The sequence below is a fragment of the Lingula anatina genome, chromosome 9, assembly GCF_051362555.1.
Source record: "Lingula anatina isolate TDL-2025a chromosome 9, LinAna3.0, whole genome shotgun sequence".
NCBI lineage: Eukaryota > Metazoa > Brachiopoda > Lingulata > Lingulida > Lingulidae > Lingula > Lingula anatina.
This window is the reverse complement of record NC_141775.1, coordinates 12,324,722-12,347,899: the sequence shown is the minus strand read 5'-3', so window position 1 is coordinate 12,347,899 and position 23,178 is coordinate 12,324,722. Positions and strand designations below refer to the sequence as shown.

At 37.1% G+C, this 23,178-nt stretch overlaps 2 protein-coding genes across 4 annotated transcripts in view; one reads left to right on the top strand and one right to left on the bottom strand.

The window, feature by feature from the left end:
- Window positions 1-3,207: 3,207 nt before the first annotated feature.
- On the bottom strand, window positions 3,208-12,598 carry LOC106159311 (lysosomal amino acid transporter 1 homolog). 2 transcript variants are annotated; one of them, XM_086995821.1, is made up of 9 exons: window positions 12,451-12,598; window positions 10,085-10,163; window positions 9,393-9,590; window positions 7,319-7,448; window positions 6,752-6,851; window positions 6,209-6,420; window positions 5,266-5,352; window positions 4,435-4,605; window positions 3,208-3,810 (listed from the first exon to the last, which is right to left on the bottom strand). In XM_086995821.1, the coding sequence occupies exons 3-9, from the start codon at window positions 9,557-9,559 to the stop codon at window positions 3,685-3,687; spliced, it is 993 nt and encodes a 330-aa protein (XP_086851947.1). In that variant the 5' UTR covers window positions 9,560-9,590; window positions 10,085-10,163; window positions 12,451-12,598; the 3' UTR covers window positions 3,208-3,684. The 2 variants fall into 2 exon arrangements, with proteins under 2 accessions (XP_086851947.1, XP_086851948.1); XM_086995822.1 differs by lacking the exons at window positions 10,085-10,163; window positions 12,451-12,598 and adding an exon at window positions 9,857-9,945.
- Window positions 12,477-23,178, top strand: part of LOC106160886 (eukaryotic translation initiation factor 4 gamma 3-like) — a 53,426-nt gene continuing 42,724 nt past the window's right edge. For both annotated transcript variants that reach the window (XM_086995818.1, XM_086995817.1), the window contains exons 1-3: window positions 12,477-12,612; window positions 12,750-12,907; window positions 21,217-21,260. In XM_086995818.1, coding sequence (XP_086851944.1) covers window positions 12,825-12,907; window positions 21,217-21,260 — 127 coding nt within the window. In that variant the 5' untranslated portion in view covers window positions 12,477-12,612; window positions 12,750-12,824. The remainder of the gene's footprint in view (window positions 12,613-12,749; window positions 12,908-21,216; window positions 21,261-23,178) is intronic.

Below are 23,178 nucleotides of genomic sequence, written 5' to 3'. Positions count from 1 at the left end.
ACATAATCTGTTTTTATTATTCTTCTAAGCATTTAATCATAACATTTCCCATCATTATACTGTTATTGTGTAATAACATTGAAAGTTTCCAAGTTTTTATTAACAGGTTGATGCTAACGTACATGTATTATAAATGAATATAAGCATTAAGCATATTTCCTTACTCAAATGTATCAAACGTACCACTGGCATAATACCGGTAAAGATACAGGTAAAGATGACACCATTGATAACTGGGTTTACAGCGCTGTTAGTGCAGGATGGTTAGTGTCAGATTGTTATCTGATAAAGTTTGCTACTGGTACCTGGGAACAAAAGGTCTGGCACTTGACAATCAAGTTGATAAAATCACCAAACGCCTGTAGAAAATAGAGCATACCTGCCCAACATTGATTTGTTCAGATTCTTGAGTAAGGGGTGCGTTACTGGTGTCAAGGGCCAAGACTTGAACTTAGGGGTTTGGCATGTCACTGGACATTCCCCTCGATTTCTGTCCAAATCTAATAAAGCCTCAGTTGCTTAACTTTCGCCAAATTTCCAATACCTACAGGTTGTGTTGTTTAATGCTTGGGGTCTCTTCTCTGGCGGCGGTTAAATGGGGACACCTGTGTGGCCTGTCAACACACCTACATTGTAGATTCACTTTTGCCAGTGCCACATTTTCCATTGCCGTAAATATCAAATTCGTGAATAGAATGAGGAAAAATGACAGTTATGAAAAATGTTTGGAAGTACCTGTCACCTTCGCCACAGTAACCATATGGGCTGTGTTGCCCCCCCACCGCAGGCGACACCTTGCGGAGCAAGCGTGCGTAATCCAGGGTGCAACTGAAAATAACCTTGTCGCGCGACCTTATTGTCATTAAACTCACAGGAGTGGTCAATCCTGCTAAAACGCAGGTTGAGTTAAAAAATCAGCATGATCGGGCCATTATTTTAGAAGTTATGCTGTTTTTTCACATTTCTTCAGATTCAATTCTTAGGCATGTTAACAATTTCATTATTTAATTAATAAGAAATGTAAAAGTGTTTGTTTGACATTTCCTGCATCTTTACAACATTGTTAGTTGATTTTGTAAAAATGATGGTAAACTTGCTGTCGTGTATTGTGTAATTAAGTTTCAAAAATGGAAATAAACTCATATCATTGCAGTTTGTCAGATTTTAATCATTCACTATGTTCAGAATCTCAGAAAGGAAGAAATTGGACATTTAACACTGCTTTATTGATATTTTTCCCATCTCATCATTTTTCTTAGTTGATCATATAAAAATGGCAGCAAACTGTTAATTTTGTTTAATGTTAAAAATTGTTAAAAATGGAGAAAAAAAAAAACATTTCAGAACAGTGCTGTCTTGTTTACATTTTGGCATTTTCAAGTTGTGACTTTGAAGTTCCATGGGCCTGAAGACCTTTGATAGTCACATTTTCTGAATATCCATAATACTTATATTTTATTATTAAAAATTGATGGTCATTATGCTGTTAAACATTATGTAATATTGCATCAAAATTTGAAAAAAACCTATTTTGGGCACTGCTCCCATGATGACCATTTAAGAAAAACCATGTCACTCACTGTTCTCAAACTTACAGGAAAGAAACATAGGACTAAAATACAGCTTCAGTAGGCAATGCAGTCTGTTTGGTAATTCTTACTGCCAGTTAAACAGTTTTTTGTGAAAATTTAATTTTTCACATATTGGCATTTTCAAGGTATGACTTTGAAGTTCCATGGGCTTGAAGACCCATGCTAGTCACATTTTCTGAAAATCCATGATACATATATTTTATTATTAAAAATTTACGGTCATTATGCTGCTAACCATTATGTAATATTGCATCAGAATAGAAGAAAACAATTTTGGGTGCTGCAGCCATGATGACCATTATGGGAATATCATGTTACTTATGATTGCCAAACTTTCAAAAAAAAAAAAAAAAAAAAAATACAGGACTAAAATGCAGCCAGAGTTGGAAAAGCAGTCTAATTGGCTTCTTTTTCTGGAAGTTATACATTTTCAAAGTGTGAACTTGAACTCCCATGGGCCTGAAGCCTTATGCTTGTTACACATTTTACTTACATTGGTATTACCTGTTAAGCATAATTAAAATTTGATGTTGAATTTGCAGTTTAACATAATGTACTTTTGCATCAGAATTGACAGTAGCCTATTTTGTGCATAGTTATTTCCTGTTTTTTGTCTGTACATTTGACAGCTTTGCTGCCTTGTTCTTTCAATCTTGTAAGATTTTCAAGTACAACTGGATGGAAGCAACTGATGAAAAATTATTTGACGGTTTTATAAAAAATAAAGACACTTTGGTTTACTACCTACATTGTATTGCCTGACAAATTTTTTTTCCCCTACTTTTCCTCATTTTAGGCCATCTAAGATGTTCCCCATAATAGTATTCAATATTTTTAACACAGTTACAGTGAACACAGTTACAGTGAACATGCTTGCTTGCGTTCACTGTAACTGTGTCACAGTTGCACTGTAACTGTGTTACATGTAAATGTAACACGTACAGTTACAGTGAACACAAGCAAGCACGTTCATATTTTACCAGTAGAATAAACAGGACTTAAAAAATTTTGAATTTGAAATGCTTTCTGTTTTATCTTTCTCTTTCTTTTGCCAATAGTATGTAAACCTATAACAAAAAAATAAAATTATTTTATAACCATGCCTTTTTCCCAGCTCCCTCCGACTGAAATAAATTATTATTGCACTATGTTGTTTGTTTGTTCTAAAAAGGTACAATGTCAAAGGCATAGTAATAACTTCTTAAACTCAAACAATTATTTACTCCATTTTTTTAACTGCCCACAAAAAGTATACTCTAACTGGAATCCAAGAAACATTTTGGAATCTGTATATTGGAGTATTATTTACAAAACAACTTTTTGGAAAAAATGTCCATTTTGTTTGAATTCTGGGAGTATTTACCATAGGCCTATGAATATCATGCTCATTCCAATAATTTAAGGCAGTTTACTGCTGTATAGCAAAGATTTCCTTTCCCATAATAAACTACTCTGTAGTTGAACTAAGGGAGAAATCATTGAAAAAAAAAAGGATTGACAGTGTTTGCGGTTTTCTGAACACAAATATTTGTCAAGTTTAATAGAATATTATCAACTTGACTATCATACATAACATTCTCTGCCCCCTCCCCCCCCCCCCCAAAAAAAAAATAATAATTAGCTTTTGCATCTGTGCATAGTAGAATGGAATGTTAAACATTAGACCCACCTAAGTTACGAATGCCTGTTTATCACTAATATCATCTAATTTTGTTCAAATTCAATGAGAAATAGACCTCCACTGGGATGTAAAGCATCAGTCATACATAATTTTACTGACTCATTTTAAAGTGCTTCAGAAAAATATACAGCTTTCAGTCTTGAATTACGATCACCGTCTCTTAAACACCTTTAAGCCAGATTTCTGCATCATTTACATTAAACCCTAGTTTATCATATAAATGAATGAAAAGAAATTAATCTAACAGAAGTTTTGAATATCACAATTGTAAGGCAGCTGTACATAAAGATTAACAAAGCAACGAGTATAATTTTAAAATTCAAGTGTTAGTCTGTGTTTTTCTTTTGATGAAATAATGCTAATTTCATACTTCTGAGACCTAAAACCAAAACTTTTTGCACCATAATAATATCAGTATTCCACATTATGCTCATCTTCATCTAATAAAGGTTTCTCTGCTTCATTCTCATAATCCTCACTGTTTTCATCGAGGTGTATTGCCTTGTTGCCACGGTAACAGTAAAACTGAGAGAATGTCTGAGGACATGATCAAGGAAAGATGTGGAAACTGAACTATGGGCGCTTTCAGAATAAGTTCATCAGTGGACTTTCTGATATGGGGATCAAATATGGCTAACCCACTTAAAAGTAATGCCACCAAATCCCCTCATGGGCTCCCTTCCTCCTGCACACGCCGTCCTAGCAATTAAACCCCGGAACTGAGATAAAATCTGTTTAATTACTAGACCCCTGCAGAGCTGGGTAGGCGGTGAGACCATAAGGGGATTAGCAGTATTGCTTTCAAATGGGGGTTGACCATATTTGATCTGCAGACCAGTTTGCCCGCGGATCATTTGTTCTGAATACTGCCTATGATGAGGAGATCAACAATAACTGAATACTTGACCTGAAACAAGTTAAAAAGTGCAAATTATTCTGTTTGACATTGAGAACTCAAAAGAATGAGAATATTTAGATTTGAAAATATGAAGCATGCAAAAAGAAAACCTTAAAATAACATCAATAACAAGAGAGTTGCAAGATCCCTTTAGCCCCCCCCCCCCCCCCCCCCCCCCTTCTCAGAAAAAGAGATCACACAGTAAAGGGCACCAAAATGTTCTTACTAACATCAATTACATAACAATATCACTCCAAGGATACAATGATATCAATGAGAATCATGCCATAGCTTCCTACTATCCAGGGTAAGTGTTGGAGGATAAACACCTCCTCCGTGGACTTCACCAGTATGCTGCTGCCGTAGGTCAGGTTGCCACTCACGATCAGGATGAACATGCCCATGTTAACGCCCTCTGTTGACTTACGGCGGAACTGGAAGCAAAAATTATTCGGTCTCATTCAAAAGATGATCAGCAATACCTGTTCTGAATTTGGCTACTTAAACTTTTGATGATGCAAGTTGGGCCTATTCCGTCTTAAACTGTTTGTATGAGATTTATATATCACAATAAAAACATTGTAACACACAGAAATATGATAAATTCCATTTTACCACCAAAACAGCACTTATCGCAACTATTCTGTAACCTTTGCCTGCCATCAGACCTGGGCTCCGTATCACGAAAGGTTCGCTATGTTGCGCACATGCGCAAGCGTCTCTATTCCATGGCCACGTATCTTGAAATAGAATCGGTTATGGAATCGATACACTTGCGCACGTGCGCAACATAGCGAACCTTTCGAGATACGGAGTCCAGGTGGAATTGCATAGATGGCTATACATCCATAATAATCCCTTAAGATTTTACAGAAAAAAAAACTTTTTATAAAAAAAATAAAAACATGGACTAACTTTGAATGCCAGAATGGATTCATAAACCATTGTTAGTTTGTGAAAGTCATCATTAAGCCTAGGAAAAATTTAGGTGTGTGTGTGTGTGTGTGTGTGTGTGGGGGGGGGGGGGGGGGGGGGTGGAACAAACACTTGTTTTCCCTTTAAGCAACCTTGTGTGAATGTGCCTGATTACTCACATTGAGTAGTAACTGTGGCAGTCTGGACCCCATATAAAAACATGTGGATATGATACCACACACATAGCCTATTATATCGCCTGTACCCTGAAGAAAAAAACAACAACATATTAGAAGATGCATGTACAGGGGCGGATCCAGAGTTATTTTCTGACAGTCTTCCAATTTATCTTTGTTGATCCATCCTCCATTTTTTACCCCTTCCGACAGAAAAAATTAGATACCCGTCAATGTAAACTTGAAAATCTGACAGTCTTCCGGAAGACCCAGAAGACGCCCTAAATCTGCCTCTGATGTATATATTTTGTGTTGATATCACTTGAATAGAAAATAGCCATGAATACGGAAGGCTATGGCGCTCATAATGTTATTACTGGTTACCAAAGCAAAATGGTCACTGTGCTGTGGTACTCAATGTTATTACTGGCAAGCAAATTTAATATAAGTACCACCATACAACATACAGTAAAAGACAATACACTAAAAACAAAGAAATGAGATTTTCACATCACTGTTTGCTAGAAATGGTGAACCACCTCCAAGTGATAATAATAATAATAATAATAATAAGTGATTATCTGATAGAACCAAGATTGTGTGGTTTCAGAACACATCCTCAAAGGATGTGATATCACATATAACAAACCTAAAGAAAAAATTGCTAACATCCAATCATCAATGACATATCCCCCTTAGATTCTCATTTGATGCAAATTCAAGAAAACTTTTGCCACACAGTTGTAGTTGTTGTTGTTCAGGCCAGTAGCAATTTCAGATGAAGGTGGTGTTTTTTTTCCAAAAGAAGGACCTTTTACAATGAAACTTTCATGTACCTACACCCAATTTTACCAGACTGGACCTTTTCCTGGCAAAAAAGGCAGTTCATTCCAACCCCAAACCCTCCCTGGTCACAGACCTGTTGTGAAATGACAGATCAACTCACTGTGAAGACAGGTCCCGGAGTATGGTGTTCTGTTTCCTGTAATAGTGTCCTGCCAGCAGGTCTCATGTGACTGATAACTGACATTTGTTCTGTGGCAGTGGCTTGGAATGGTAATAGACTGATCCCAATGTACGATATGCCCCACAGGGCAAATATACACTGCAGGAGACGCGATTGGGAGACACCTTCATCTTGAATGTTAACATTGTGGACTAGAAAATAAAGTTCAACATTATAATGAAAGATAAGATTAATTCAAAGAAACCTCTTTCAAAAATAAATGAACAAACAAAATGAAGAAATGAAATATGGAATCAACTCTGGGAAAATCTTTCAGCTGATATTTAAACGTGCATGCATGTATACACACACACACATACATACATACACACACACACATATACATACATACACACATACACACACACACACACATATACATACATACATACATACACATGGAAATACAAATGTACATACACATGCATAAATGAAAAAATACTTGCGTGCACTCAACCCTACTAAGACATCATTCAATCTCACCTTTTAATCTTCTGTTACGTCTCATGTGTTTCCATTTGCAGTAAACATACTGACCAAGCAGCAACATATCAATCAGCACATAGTAAATGGCTGACCATTTCTGAAAAGATGAAAATTTCCTCAATTTCTTCTTGAATCAGTTGATCAGTTAAAAAGAGAAAATGGCAAATATTCTTGAAGCGTGATAGTAAATCCAATACCAAGGTAAAGCAACTAAATGATTTTAAAAAGAAAAGTATGCAGCGTGTAAGGAGAGGTCATTACATGTCATTTCTTATGGCTCGGGGAAAAGGAAAGACCTTATCCTTGTCGAAAAAAAATGTCAGACTGGGCACCCACTATCCTTTGGAATGTTCAGAGCAAATTGATCCGTGGGCTAACAGACCCATGGCTCAAATATGTCCAATCCACTTCAAAGCTTGCTGCATAATCCCCTTATAGACACTGAATCGATTCTTAAAGGGGATAGCCTGCTTAGCTTTCAAGTGGGTAGACCATATTTGATCGGTGGATCTCTTAGGCGGACCAACTTAGGTTGTGAATGGGGCCTTTGATTTGAAAACCAACCTGTAGTGGTAGCTGGTCTGTCAGAAAACATCCAATCAGGTTTGTGGAATCTCCCGCCAGCCAGCACAGTATTAATCCTATAGAGATCGCCTCATCCACAATACCTGTCCTGCAGTTGGTTATTAGCTGACTGGAAAAAATGAACACAACAAATATATATACTAGTAATACAGGGGCGGATTTAGGCCGTCTTCTGGGTCTTCCGGAAGATGGTCAGATTTTCAAGTTTACATTGACAGATATCTATTTTTTCTGTCGGAAGACGGTCAAAAGTGGAGCATGGATCAATATATAATTCGGAAGCCTGTCAGAAAATATCTCTGGATCCGCTCCAGAGTAATACTAGCATCACAAATGACATCAACACAGCAAACAAAATGTTTTTATAACATTACCACATCATCCTGGTAATGTTTAAATATTCTAGTAACATTCCAATAATGTTATAATAAAGTTTTTTTTAATTTTCTTGTCCCACAGAATGGCGATGCAGTCAAAAGATTTATCTAATATTTGTGATGGGTCCCATGCTGACAATCGAGCAGGACTAGCAGGTCAAGCAATTAAACCTTGGAGCCTAGATTAAATCCATTTAATGGGGAATATCGAGGCGAGGAGACCATCAGCGAATTAGGGGAATGGTATTTAAGTGGGTCAGGCATATTTAGTCCATGGGTCTGTTAGTCAGTGGATCAACTTGTAAATGCACTCTAATACCCCGTTCACACTACGCTCAGTTATCCGGATAAATTGCGAATTAGGTCACAATTCGAATAAATGCAGTAGTGTGAACGCAAGAGGATTTTTGTAATGCGCATTTTCAAAATCCTGCAAGCGAGGTGGATTTCTAAGCGCGATCCGGATAACTTACTGGAATCGACACCTGTACAGATCTAACTGCGCATGTGTGCAGATAAGTGCGGGTATCTGTGAACGCTTGTTTATTACTTTAGCGATTACACCAAACGTATTTGGAGGTCACCACTCACTACAACATGAGGAAATAAACTTATTTTGCCATCTTATACTTTTCAAGAATGCTGGAATGTCTTTAGAGTTGCATTTGTCGTCACAAATTTTTGTTGGTATTTTAAGATTGCCTGTGCGGCGCATGCGCGAGTGTTCAAAACAGGAAGTTAAACCTGAGATTTTCAACGTGTAATTCGGTTTCGCTTAGCGTGTGTGAACGCAAAACTGAATCAAATTCCTCACGAAAAATTTGGATTATAGAAATGCGCATTTTTGCAACTGTAGTGTGAATGGGGTATAAGACTCCTCGGAGGTCACATATGGGGGAGCCTCAATAACCATCTGGGACCCTAAATTTTGTTTACATATTTAATTTTCCAAACTTATTTAAGAATTTCAGAAAAAAAAATAAAAGTGAAAATAACATCATTGTGGGTAACTGTTTATAATAAATACTGAAATAATAAAATGTCTGGAATAAATGGAATTCATAAGTTATGATTGATTAACATTCATGTTTAGAGATGATCAAATATAATGAGGTTTCATTCATCAATTGATAAATGTTATACGAAGCCAATTCAGTCTCTGTTCTTTTATTCATGGCAAGAGGTTACACATACTGTTTATAATAAATACTGAAATAGTAAAATGTTTGGAATAAATGAAGTTCGTAAGTTATGATTTATTAACGTTCATGCTTGGAGATATCAAATACAATGAGGTTTCATTCATCAATTGATATATGTCATATGAAGCCATGTCTCTGTTCTTTTATTCATGACAAGAGGTTACACATAATACAACACATGCTGGTGGGTTTTATGTTGATATACTAGTATAGCGTACTGTATATATAAAGCAATTGCATAGGACAGTTAATTAGCCAATCCCAAATACAGTTCAACTGAAACTTCACATAAAATCATATCTTACACAGAAATGATAAACATCAAAAATGACATAATTATAAAAAACCCATACTATACATGACTTCCACATTAAACACTACTTCAAAACAGTTAAATATGCAGTGACCCATTTTCCAGCCACTTTAGTTTACAATGAAGTTATACTGCTTGTCTAGTCACCGCATCATACTTACGGGGAAGCCGCAATGATGAAAATAAACAGAGACGCCATTCCCAAGATGACGGATATGTAGGTCTTGGTATCCAAGACGCACTCCCCTAATATATCTAGTATCCATGGTACCCCGCCAGTACAGTTGGTCTCCAGGTTCATGAGAGTTTTAAGTGCAGAGAAATTCATCGTGGTTTCTCTTCGTCTGATGCAAGCCGACCTAGATCAAAGTTGTTACAGTTAAAACAATGAAGACATTATAGTGGTGTCAGCAGCAAAAATATTACAAGAGCACTGTAACTCCCTTTTTTTTTTTTTTTTTTTTTTTTGATAGTATTATTTCTGACCAGTAAACATATTGATAGAAAAAGAAAATGGTTTCATGTACAGGAAAAGGATTGACTTCATCTTGAGGTCTTTAAAGTTTGGAGGCAAAAAGAGTGCTACCAAATCACCCCGAGTATCACAACATCAAAGTGAACTCACCTGTTACATGCCTTACTGCAGAACACCCCGAGTATAACCACATCACAGTGAACTCACCTGTTACATGTTTTACTACAGTTCACCCTGAGTATCGCCACATCACAGTGAACTCACCTGTTACATGCCTTACTGCAGATCACCCCGAGTATCACCACATCACAGTGAACTCACCTGTTACATGCCTTACTGCAGATCACCCCGAGTATCACCACATCACAGTGAACTCACCTGTTACATGCCTTACTGCTGTCACATCCAGAGAACCAGTGCCTGTGAATCAGCGAGGTTGCTTTTTATTCCATCCAACCTGCAAAGGAACAACAAAAACAAATTCTACCTTTGGAACTGGTTACTAAATAGATATCTTAACAGAGGCATCTGTCACCACTGAACCTTGAGCTGCTATTTATTGTCATGTCACTTGTTTTGAGCTGACTGCCCGGGGTGTCAATCCAAACTCCAAATTATTATAGTCAGAGTCATGAGTTTGGTCAAGGTCAGGTGACATGTTTAAGAAAGCAAAACTTGAAAAAGTGGTGAACTGCAGGTGTCTTTCTTTGAGATCAGATGACATTCAAGATAAGAAGGTTTGTGCAAAAACATGTATTTAGATATTAATTCAAACCTGGGTACATTACTTTTTTCTTTTTCTTTCAGTCAGTCATTCTTAGGCCATCAAAACACTACCCTAGGTTCTAGATTCCGGTATTGCCAGCTCGATCTTGATTTCATATATAACCCATAGTAGCAATACCAGGCTCTAGCGAACAGTGGCAACTCTGGGGCGTTCTTCTTCAAAATTCTGCCTGGGGCCCTTCCATATTTGGAAGTCACACGTCACAGCTGTGTCCGCCTGGATCCATATTTGGAAGTCATAAGTCTCGTACGTCACAGGTTTGGCCGCCTGGAACTGCCTTTCCCGCCTTGCGCTGAAGTCTCGTGCAGGCGAGACAAGAAGCAATTAAAGTGCCTGACGCAGAGTTAGAAGTTTGAATTGAAAATATCTTGCAGTCGAAGGTCAGTGCCACAATACAAGCAACATTCTGCTGTAAAAACTTATTTTCGTATAGCCATTGCGCAGCCCTTATAGTGGTATCGGGCATACAGTGTAGCTGTCAAATTTGGCACACGGCAAGCACATGTATTGTGCACGTGTATATCTCAGGACTAAATGTTCTTTGATAAGCAAAGAATACAAAAACATTGGATATATCTTTTCTTTCCGAAGAATATTATTTATTTTTTCACTTTACATCTTAAATACAGCAAATAAAATTAAATAAAGCAGAATTAAATTTGTTTTACGTTTTATTTTGGTCTGATGACATTCAACTGCATTTTCACTGCGGAGCAGTTCTATTTGATTGATGGAAAACTTTCATGGCCGCTGGTCTTCAGAGTTAGTAAAAGCGACTCCACCACAAGGTATATTTAGCAAGCTAGCTTTTACGTTGCTCTGACACTCAGGGTATCAAAACACTTACATGTACCTAAATAAGTAAATCAAAAATTTACTAAATAAATTAATTTGATATTTTCACCACCTAAATCTTCACAGATTTCAATGAAACCTGAGAGTAATCCCTGAACAATATTTATAATTTTTGTTTCTTAAGTTATGATCTAAGCATAAAAAGACCAGCTCTCCTATCTGTCGGGTGAAAGATGCAACCTCAAACTTCTCAAATCTCTCCAGTATATATATATATATATAGTAACTGATCTGGTCTTTAATGACTATAAGGCTTCGTTCACATGCAATGTCTATTTTCTAAATTCTAAATTCTATTCACGGTATGTCTTATGATCACGGTCTGTGCCCTGAATATCCCGCGGCGTAATTACTGGCAGCGCAAGCCAGTTACTATAAGTTACTATAAGTAACTGGCTTGCGCTGCCAGTAATTATGCATTAGGGCAGCCAGTATACCATATCTCAGAACTGTCAATAGGAGTGCTAACTCATGAATTTTCGTGCCACATGTATTCAAACAAGAGAGAGAGAGAGAAGAAGAAGGCAGCACACTTTACTAAACTAAGTATTTGTTGGTATTGACACTACAACAGGTGTGAAATAAAAGGTGAAGATAATTTCTTTTAGAATTCTTGGGGGCAAATTTTTGTACGATCATGCCAGTAGTTCCATCAAGCAGCAATTTTAATCATCTGATCTCAACCTGCCTTTCTTCTGGGAAAACAATGTTCTGAGTCAATAATTTAACACATACTACGATGGAAAAAAGTATTTTCCTCATAAAGAACCCTCTGTGAAGACTGCTGGCTAACATCCAGCTGTAACAGGAAAGGAAGTCCTAGGAATGGAAGTTTGGACACCAATATGATTAGTACACGTTAGGGTTAGTTGGACAATTGGTGTAAGAATATGGGACAAATGCCACCTTTACAAAGTAATAGGAAGCGGAATACGGTTCCTAGCGGACTTCATTCCTCTTACACCGAACCGTGACCGACAGTCGAGACAGTTGGGAGTTTGGGGAACGCCAGAACCATCTTTAAAAGCAATGGGATTGTAACACTCTGATAGAAGATTATTTATATAGTCGTTCTTAAAAAAGAAAATGGACAGATACTCACTGTCATAAAGTGCAGTCCTTCAGCGGTTCTTTTCTCCTGAGCACTGCTCTCTCTCTCTCTCTCCGTTTATTATTCTGACCTTGACCTTCGCTCCTGAGATGCCGGAAATATCCGAGAGTGTAACGGAAACGTCCGAATCGTCTCCTTGCAGACTCCTGTTAGGTACGCCATGTTGAATATTATGTGAAAAATCTGGCTTCATCTAAGTCATCATGAACATTGTAGACATCTTATTCCAGGTGAGTTACAAAGTATAACCATTGATATGTCTAACGAGACCTTTATTTTATTAATTGTAGGAGATATAGCTTGGCAACAAGCTACCGAACTTGGTCCTTCACTAAGGACTTCATTTCTTCCCTTTTCACGTTGAAATGAACATACATCCCCGAAGACATCCCTCTTATACACCGCAAGAGCAAGCACCGGGTCAACAGCAGCAAAGAGGACAACAGTCGTATCCTTTTAGATAATTCTGATGTTTGTTTTGTGTTATTGGACGTGTACTTTCATTGCTTAAAAAATGCCGGTCGAGCGGTTGACCCACATGGCGATCGCCGGTTGTTTAGGATGACGTGATATTAATGCCATGACAAGTGACAGAAAACAGAAAGTATTTATGAAAAAAGATGGGAAATAAGGACGTCTGTTAAGCAAAGATTGCTTTAAATCCAGTAATCGTAAATTTCATGTTTTGTCGAGATCTATACAAATCCTTCCTTCGATGCAGTAAAAAGGGCGTCAGCTTGAATCTGAGAATGTTATGATTTTCTGAACACTTCAGTGTTATCACACGTAGGTGACTCATAACCACTTGTAGTATTTGTTGTGATTGGTATTTAAATCCAGATTTGCATCTTATTGAGTTAAAAATTGGGCAATTTTTGATGTCTTTGATAGGTGGGTGTGTCCACATGTGAGTATACAAATGCAAAAAAAAAGATAAAAAGGCATGCATACTGACTTTTTAAATTTTGGCTTATGTTCTACAGCACTGGTGACTCTAAGATGATGGTAGTTGTAAAACATGCTCATATGTTTGTGGAGACTCACTTTCCTTTCATTCCCACTGGGTTGAATCCAATTCATTATCTGGCCGCAGTATTTAGTAATTTGCAAATTGTGTGATATGAAATTATGGATAAGTGGAGATAGTTACTTATTTGATTCCTCGATCTTGCCACTAATAAAGTACCAAAAACAAATTAAAACTACTTCACAGGTAACAGATGAGACCTCTTCAAGCCTGCATAGCATATTAACAATGTGAATACTAACATAATGGCAATAAAAACATCGGGCAACCCATCTCTTGTTTATATAATTAATGGTATGGAGCTAAGTTGGTTACAACAGTATGTTTCTCCAGGTCATACATACTGGACTTCCACCCCCTTAAGGGTTTTTACGCGGTATATAATTATGATAGTGTTCCAGTAAATTGCACTGTTGTGATCTGTATCAGTAGTGTCATGTTGTGTGTACTCGGGAATGTTATCTTCTTCTCACGTAGCAGCCTCATCGCTGACGTAATTAATTCGTAGTGACATAATAGAGTGCAATCTTGTTTTTCATGCGTAGACATCAGAGTCGACAAGGATATTGAATATTCATTTTGAATATTTTAAAACAGCCCTTGCAGGTGTGCATTTTTTAGCATTATTCTCACTCAGAATATTTTTTTTCTTCCAGAGGATTTTTGGGAAAGATAATTCATTAAAACAACCAACTTTTTGTACTGGTGCGGTATTGTTGGCTAAAATTACTACATTTGGTTGAAGTAAAATAGCACAAAACGAAGAGAACCAATAACAAGAGGGATGATTTTGATATCTCATCTGCAGTGATAAAAAGAAATTGTGCAAGTCATTATTATTTGAGCAGACTCAAAGTTTAGGATGGTTAGGTTGCCGATTGTAGCACAAAGACAAATGGTAAAGATCAGCAAATATATATTTGACTTCATCCATGAACTTGATTATGTGAGAGAAAGGAATATGATAACAAGGAAACCTTGAATTGTCCTTTGTCTCTTTTTAACTTCATACCTTTGCACTTCCTAAGTATCCACATGTGTGTGCATTTTGGGTGGGGGAGGGGGTGGAAGCCATCTTTTGGTTCTGCTGGATGACAGTCAGAATTTTTCAAGTTTACATTGAGGGGCATTTAATTTTTTTCTGTCAGAAGATGGTCAAAAAAGGAGTTTGGATCAACAAAGATAGTTTTGCAGACTCGGGGAAAATATATCTGGATCTGCCCCTGACGGGGGGGGGGGGGGGGGGTGATGGTCTTGTCAAATTACTAATTAAAGCATTCAGATGTCCCAAAGACTTGATATGATAACTGAGAATAATAGAACAAAGCCTCTCATGACACTGGCCATTGTGAGTAGAGTACCTAAACTGCCTGAATTATCACATAATGGAAGATAAATTGGTACGAAATGATAACAGCAGGAGTAGATATAGTCTCTGGTGGCCGTCTCTCCCAGTGTATATGTGGTGGAGACATAGATTATGGTCACATTCTGAACAGATGAGCCTCGGATCTACTGATCTGTGGATCAAATATGGCAGACCCTTCATGAAAGCAAAACTGCCTGATCCTTACTAGTAATGTCTCCCTGCACACAGATTACATTTGGGCTTCAAGGTTAAATTGCTATGCCCCTGCAGGGAAGGCGTATGTGGAAGCGAAGAGACCATTAAGGGATAATTCGATATTGCTTTTTGGTACGGTCGGCCATATTTAGTCCGCGGAACAGTAAATCAGGGGGACATCTGTTGTGAAAGAGATCTAGGTTGACAGCAATATCAGACAAAAGGTAGTCACTGAGTTGCAGTCCATGAGTAATTGGAAATTATATTTGTGCAGCATTTTTTGTGTTTTTATTGCTAGAGTTTTTTGTTGTAATTGAACTTCTGATTGGTGCAAGCTTGTTTGTTAAGGATTCTGCATCTTGGACTTTTTTTATTTTACTAGTCACATTGAGATAATAAATGTTCAAAATGTCAAAGACTATTTTCTCATTCATCACAATAGAAATCTTCTGGACTTGAAATGTTTTCTTTAGCCACAGTTTTAATTTGCTGTGCCTGATATTTATCATGTACTTTACAAGCTTTCACTTTCCATTATAGTGGTATGAGAAATTAACTCATTTTTTTTTCAGTTTGTGTTGCAAAAAGATTTAAAACCTTGATCAAATTACTTTGAAACATTATAATTGAAAAAATGTTATTGGAGCTAATTTTCATCCTATCTCATATTCCTGTTTTTATGAACTCATAGCAATTCGTAAAGATAAACATTTTTTTTTTCTTGAAAATTTCCTCGTCTTTTGTTATCAGCTAACCTTGTAAAATACAGAAAGGTTTCCCAACTAAGATTTTGTAAGCATGACAAGTAGCAGAAGACATAAAAAAGAACAAATAAAAAAACAAACTGTTATGTTTATATTGGCTTTTTTGTACCTATGATCTTGTGACATATTTTTCAACAAGATGCAGTGATGTTTTTGTGGTTCAAGTGAAATTTAGCAACAGGAAGATGGGTAGTTGGCATGTGTGGTGTGCATATACACGGCCACGTGCTACTGTTATTTGCATGCATCTTGTATTAAATTACGTCTTTTTTTTTTACCTGCAACAGGTATTATCTTTCGTTTTTTTTTTTTTTTTTTTTTTTTTTTCTTTCAATAATTGAAAATCAAATGGTATAATCATTTCATACAAAATATTGTCCTTTTAAACTGTAAATGTATGGAACCCATTTTCCAACACATTAAAAGTAATCGAGATGGAAGTCGCTATGGCTGCAGTGCCTGTCCAATTCATTGTGTTATAATATGTAATGTAGTCAGAAGGCATTTTAAACTGATGGATTCACCAGGAGGTAATTGTTGAGTAATAAGCGGAACAGAAGGCATACTTGGGTATAATAGTATGTAACACAGACAGGAGGCAGTTTATGATGGTGGAAATCAATAAGAGACAATTCGTTTTGAGAGACCAAGGAAGTGAACTCAAGGGAGAGGGTCAGAGGCATTTCTATGTCTGTCTGGGTAGTTAAATGTTTAGCAAAGCTGACTGGTAGAAATCTATCTCAATATATTGTGGGGAAATAAGATCTATTTGAATGAATGGGCTGGGATAGATGAGGATGGAAGAATTATCCATTTTCAGAAAAAAAAAAAAATAGGAGAATGAAATATTATCCTAGAGAGAATAAACCTGTATTGAAGAGATCTGCAAGTGAAACGATTTTGAGTTTTATTAATTGCACGGGTATTTGCAGAAATGTTTCGCAAAATATTTTTCACGCAAAGATGACTATATTTTACCTAGTAGGTTTGTGATGTCTGTGACAGTCCAACAACTAGGCAGTTTTTAGTGAAAAACTTGGTTTTGAAAGGAAAAATGAAATCACTTGATTTTCTTGATGATTTTAAATGTAGTACTTGCGGTCACCGATGGTGAAATCAAACTGAAAGGCGCCCAGTAATGCTTACTTAAGGTAATATCTAGAAAATATTCCTTAACACGGCCAAACTTATTATGAGTAGAAATGAACTTCTTTTATTGTTACTTTGTGATCTTTCAAGTGCAATTTTAACAAATGTTTTTTTTTTCTTAATCTTACAAAATGATTAAGAGTGTTTTTAAATCTGAGGACAGGCAGTAAAAAGGAAGGTAGGAAAATCCATGGCTACAGTTATGCTATTTATCATCATTTCAGCATGTCCCTGATGAGCTTGTTAATAAAATATGCTGCATTGGTTGAAAAGCTATATTTTACATAGTATGTCTTGTAATGATGAATATCAGAGCCCTCTCTGGAGAGCCAAGACTTCCTGTGGGGATGCAAATGGTGATCCTCCCTTCTCTGCTGATGTTATCTTGTGTTATCGACTTCATGGTCGGATGAGTGATCGTGAGGAAGTTGAAATAGGAATTTTTTTAAATAGATGAATTGGTTCAGATTTATCGTGTAGCTAAGGGAATCCAAATTGAAAATTATGTGGGGTTGAGATCATTAGCTGCGATGAAAGAGGAATGTTTCTTCCTTAAACAATTAAAATATGAATATCCATTTTTTTACACAACCTGAGAAAAAATTGAAGAAACGTGAGCGTGTTCATTTGATCTTCCTTATCCATATTTAATCACAGAAACTGTTTTTCCAAATTACATTATAACTTGAAATGAAAATCTCAGATAATGAAAAAAATAATAATCAGGGTTTTATTGAAGTCAACAAGTTTTTTTTTTTTTTTTTTACTTGCTATTCTTTGAAGAAAACTTATCCGTACGTAAGATACAGAATTTCTTTATCCAACTTGATAATGACTGAATACAATAACATATATGTGCACCTTGACATGATCTACTCGTCCCTGGCTAAAAGAACATAAACCAACAAGTCGGGGCATCTCGGTGATGTTGGCCCAAGCTTACATGAGCCAATTCTGTAAACAGAAGCAATTGTTAGGCAAAAGTGATAACTAATCAATATTTAGAAAAAGTCTAAGAAAAATCATTTTGGAAAGGAAATGATTTTTACTTTGATAATGCACAGTTGATTAGCCACCTGAGATTTAAGTTGGGAATTGTTTTTATCAAGAAGATCTCTGGCATGAGAGTTTCATCTTGTCAATCTAATATGTTTATTAAATGAAATTGGTGCTATTTCCCACCCTGAGGGTCAAAGATCACTTGATACTTCTTCCTTTATCAAAGTAAGCCACCCTGTGCAGTTGTCTCTGCCAAAAACTTGATCCTCGGGGTGTATGAAAACATGGGTCAAGTTTTGTGTCCCTATATCTTGCAGGCAGTGTTATTTGACCATCTGTCATTTCCGAGATACTCCTAGTAATGGCAGATTGATTCCTGGTAGTGTGACCTGCTGTGTCCTCGCCATCATGGCACAGGTGAACACTCGATAATCTTCCCTCGTCCTCGGCTGACCCTTTATTTATATCCCTGGAACCTGTTTAGCCAAAGAATTTTAGTCTGAAGTATGGTCTATACTTAGTAGACTTAAAATTAAATACTGAGACCTAAGATGTGTGGGTAGTATGGTTGTATTAAAAGGAAATGCTGCCCCCTTTGAAGGAAATCCATGCCGAGTTTACAAACCAATATTAAATATCACATAAGTGGATTTTCTGAAGTAGTTTAAATTCAGACCAACATTTGTGGTAAAGTTTTGTAAAACTGGCCTTAACTTGGTACACTGTGCTGTCCTCGTCCTCGATGCTCTGGGGTCATATGTAAAATCATCATGTTCGACAGTCCACTGGTACACCAAAGTAGTCTTGGGGAGTATTGGTGCAACAAAGTTGATCAACAGGCTAACTAGTCCGCGTGTCAAATATGGTGCGCACTTGACGGTGGATTCCTGCCTCCCACACGCACCGTCTCAGCGGGGAAAAGCAATTAAATCTCGGCACCATTACAGGCCTACCCAACTACCAGACTCGGTACGGAATGATCCAGAATTCACCGGTAAATCGGACCACACTACCCGTTTTCAAGGTGTGTATCAGATCGTATTACACAGTATCAGACGCAACACCACTCTTGCCTAGTAAACGATGATGATAGTGACGATTCTTAGCGGGGTTGAAAAGCATTGCATCACCACTCAAAATTTGTTCAGGGTATGATACTGTGTAATGCGATCTGATACATACCTTGAAAACAGGTAGTGTGGTCTGATCTACCGGTGATTTCTGGATCGTTTGGTGCCGAGTCTGGTAGTTGGGTAGGCCTGCATTACAAGTGGTTGGTTCCATATGTGATCAGAAGATCTGTTAGTTCGCGGATCACCTTGTTCTGAGTGCCCCCTAGGAGTTGAAATAGTCTGGATATTTGATCTCCGCACTCTGGTGGTTTCCCCCTCATGTTAGAAATTGCACATTAAAAGGACACACACAGCCTTGTGGTTTTTCGCCAGAGATAAACTGTCATATTTTCCGCTTTCGTAATACTAGCAGCAAATATTTCAAGAATTTTATTTTTAGCGCAGAGATGGTCTATGTAATAGATTGCTGTCCTTGTGCCAAATATTTTAAGTAGGATTTTTTTTTTTTTTTTTTTTTTTTTCAATTTTTAATACACAGAAATTGCTATGGCCAGAGAGGAAGAAGAGATGACAATTGTCTGCTCACCTGTTATACAACAAGTGACCCACTTCCATGTTCACTGCTGTTCCTCTTCAGAAAAAAAAATTGATTTCAAATGATCTAGTTCGTATGCCTTAGTTTGAGTGGTGACCTGTGATACATGGGGAAACGTCTTGTTGACAACAAAGCTGTGTTATGTTGACTCTGGTGCCCTGGGTTGATGCTATTGATTTATTGAGTCAGTGTCATGACCGGTACATGGCCAGTATTATGGTGACCAGTCCAAACAGACTGGACAACAGCAACTGGTGCAGTTTATGCCACTATGAGAGTTGCTGCTTGCATACTACCAGATCACTGAGAAATTTTCAAATTGTGATGTTGAATGTCCAAAAATGAAAATTTTAAAAAATGTACACACACACACACACACACACACACTGTATTTTGATATATTTTCTGGCAAGTTCTACATCCAGTAAAGATGGCAGAGCCATCTCAAAAAAAAATGTATTGATCTGCTGGAAGTATGTTAATAGATGGCCCACAGATTTAGAAACATGCTTTGAAGATGTTTATTTCAACACATTAATGTCATTAGTGAATTATATTGATGTTAAAAATCTAATGTGGAATGTCATTTGATTTGGCTAATTCTTGCTTGGAAATTCCTTTATTGTTATCTTTTCATTATTACTGAGTGTTTAAGACTATTAGATTACAGTCCTTCTTTCAGTTTTATTACATTAGACTGATTAGTAATTATGATTTATTTTCATGACATGTTAAAATATTTGTCTGTACTCTCTCTCTCTCTCTCTCTCTCTCTCTCTCTCTCTCTCTCAGGCATACACATTCATGCACGTTTCTTCTTTCTGAGTCTGTAAATTCCATCCTTAAGATACATATTTTATATAGAATGAACAGGAAGTTAATTATAGTATACCATCTCCTAGTTGTATATATACCTGTGTAGATACACTTGAGCATGTTATGTAGTGTGCCAGTTAATAAGTCTTTTATATAGAATAAACAGGAAATTAATTACAGTATACCAGTAGTTCCATCTCCCATTTGTATATATACCTGTGTAGATATATTTGTGCATGGCATGTACTGTGCCAGTTAATAAGTCTTTTTAATACACTGTGAGATGGTTATCACCTTAGTTGGGTTCTTTGAGGCAAGGGTGGTGCGAGAGATTTGTATGATAATGATAAGATTGTAATGTATCTGTGGTAGATAAGTATGTTTTTCTGCTTATTCATTTCTGCCTCTTTTGTGTTAAAGTTTACTGTAATTTGTGGCCAGGGAAAATCCTTTGTGATTCCTAACAATGCACCTCAATGTTCATGTGAAGGTTTCCATTTACTGGTGACCTTAGCACACAATAGACCCTGGCATGCTGCTTTATACCAGCACACAGCTGTGCTTAAATTTCATCAGTCCAGTAAGACCTGTTGTGTGCTGTATATGTCATGTGACCTCAGCTTCTAAATATAGCAACTTCATGAACACAAGGCTTTGTCTGTGTGTACACGAGAGAATTTTGTGGATTTTTTTTTCTGTGATTTTGTTAACTAATGGTCACCAGCTGGCCACCAGTTTCGAGATGTTCACTCCTTGACCACCATGTTCAGAAATTACCCAGGACAGGCCGGGGCCACCGCCGCAGCGTTACCAAGTAAGTGTGAATTGTTTTGATTGCTTTTCTTTTCCCTTCCTTGAATGACGTCATGGCACAGAGAAAGAACTCACATGTGAGTTTTCTGGACTGGTTTCAACCCCCCCCCCCCTTGTTCAGTTATGGTGTGTAGCTATCTGTTTATACTCTCAGCAGATTGGATGTCTATCTGAAGGAAAGTAGAAATATTGTGATTTACTTAGATTCATGTTTTTTTGTGTGTGTCGACCGTGCTAGTTTGATATTGACCTGATTGAGTAAGCATTTAATATATAACCCCTAGTTTAGGGACAGGTGCACTCCGTGCCCCAGTTACGTGGTGTTGGGTGTTTTCTTTGTGTAGAAAGTGAGGCTCTGCAGGTGTGGAGTGTTGCCAAGGTGTAAATGAAATGGTTGTTGGTGGTGTAGAACCACTCAGCTGTACAAGGAAGATAATTACTTGTGGATTTTCTGCTGGAAGAGATGTTTTTGTCGTGTGGGAATCGGTTACGTAACCGCAGCTAATACCTGTTTTCCTCGTATCATTGAGTGACAGTCACAATGAAATAATGTGAGAATTAGGATGATTCTGTGTTCTTTGTATAGTACAAGGAATACCTGAGAGATAATTAAACTGGTCTGGCATCATTCCAGCATATAGTAAACTGAGTCTTATTTATATCTAATTGATGAATCTAATAAACAGAGACGATCTAGCATTGAATAGGTTCCATTGCCAATGTGTTCAGACAGTTTTGCAGTCAGTTTTGCCTCGCAAGGGTGAGCTTGGACTTCAGTGGGTCTTCAGTTGAAAACTAACCCTTTTGCCCTGAGTATTTGTACAATTATAATTGTTCTCCTGTTGTGGACAGCCATTACTGTCTTATACACACCTTAGAAGTATTGTAATCAACTTTGACCCCACTGGTTTTTAAGCAATATTACCGCCTTTTGTTTCCATAAAACATTATTGATTTTATTGCATTGGGTAAACCTCCTGGGAGAATTGGTTACAAGGCGAGCTATGTCTAGTCTGTCTGTTACACGAATGGCATGGAATTGTAGATGTTACATGGAGTTCTTGTTCAAAGTGATAGTGCTTTTCAGTAGGTGATGTCTTTTGAATGTGTCCTACACAGGGCAAATGTACTTACGTTCATAAAATTGCACATTTTTTTATTTTTATTTATTTTTTTTTTTTCGGTCCAGTGAATGGAAAAGTTTCCAGTTGCACATTCTGCATTTATCTCCCCTACCCCAGGGAGATGCTTCTGTCTCAGGAGAAATCTCTCTGGCGAGGCCACCGGGGCAGGATAGAAATCCGTTTCCATGGCAACCCTAAAACATAATATTTAAGACCATAAAGCCAGTGTTGTCCTTTTGATCCTCTGTCTCCAATCAGCGGTGGATTATTTATTGCTCTACTGCTTATTGATTTTACTACATGGATCCCTCAGAGCGCAAAGTGAAAGCTTTTATCCATTTTAATGTCCATGTAAGTCTTCTGTTGAGTATTTCTCGGCTTTCGTGTTTGTGGTTGTTGGGTTTGAGATCTATATTTTATAATGACTTATTTGGATTAAGTCCAACACACGATGTGCATTCGTCAGACCTGTTATTTCTGAGCCAGACAATAATAGGTGGGGAAAATGGGTGTTATATTTTGTATTGAAAGATTTTTAGGAGTTGGGAGGTGACTTCATCCCTGTTCGGTACCAGTACATCCCACAACCTCCATTCCAGGATATAGTGTTTTTCTTCTTTGATGAAAGATATTGATATGTATTGTATTTAATTGTTAAGTCTGTTTTGCTTTCAATGTTGAGCTTTTTTTTATGGGGATGAACGCCTACATTGAAAAATGAGCTTCCTTAATGCTGATAAATTAATTGCTGAGAAATACATTTGAAACCTTTTGAAGGTGCTGCGTTCAGACTTT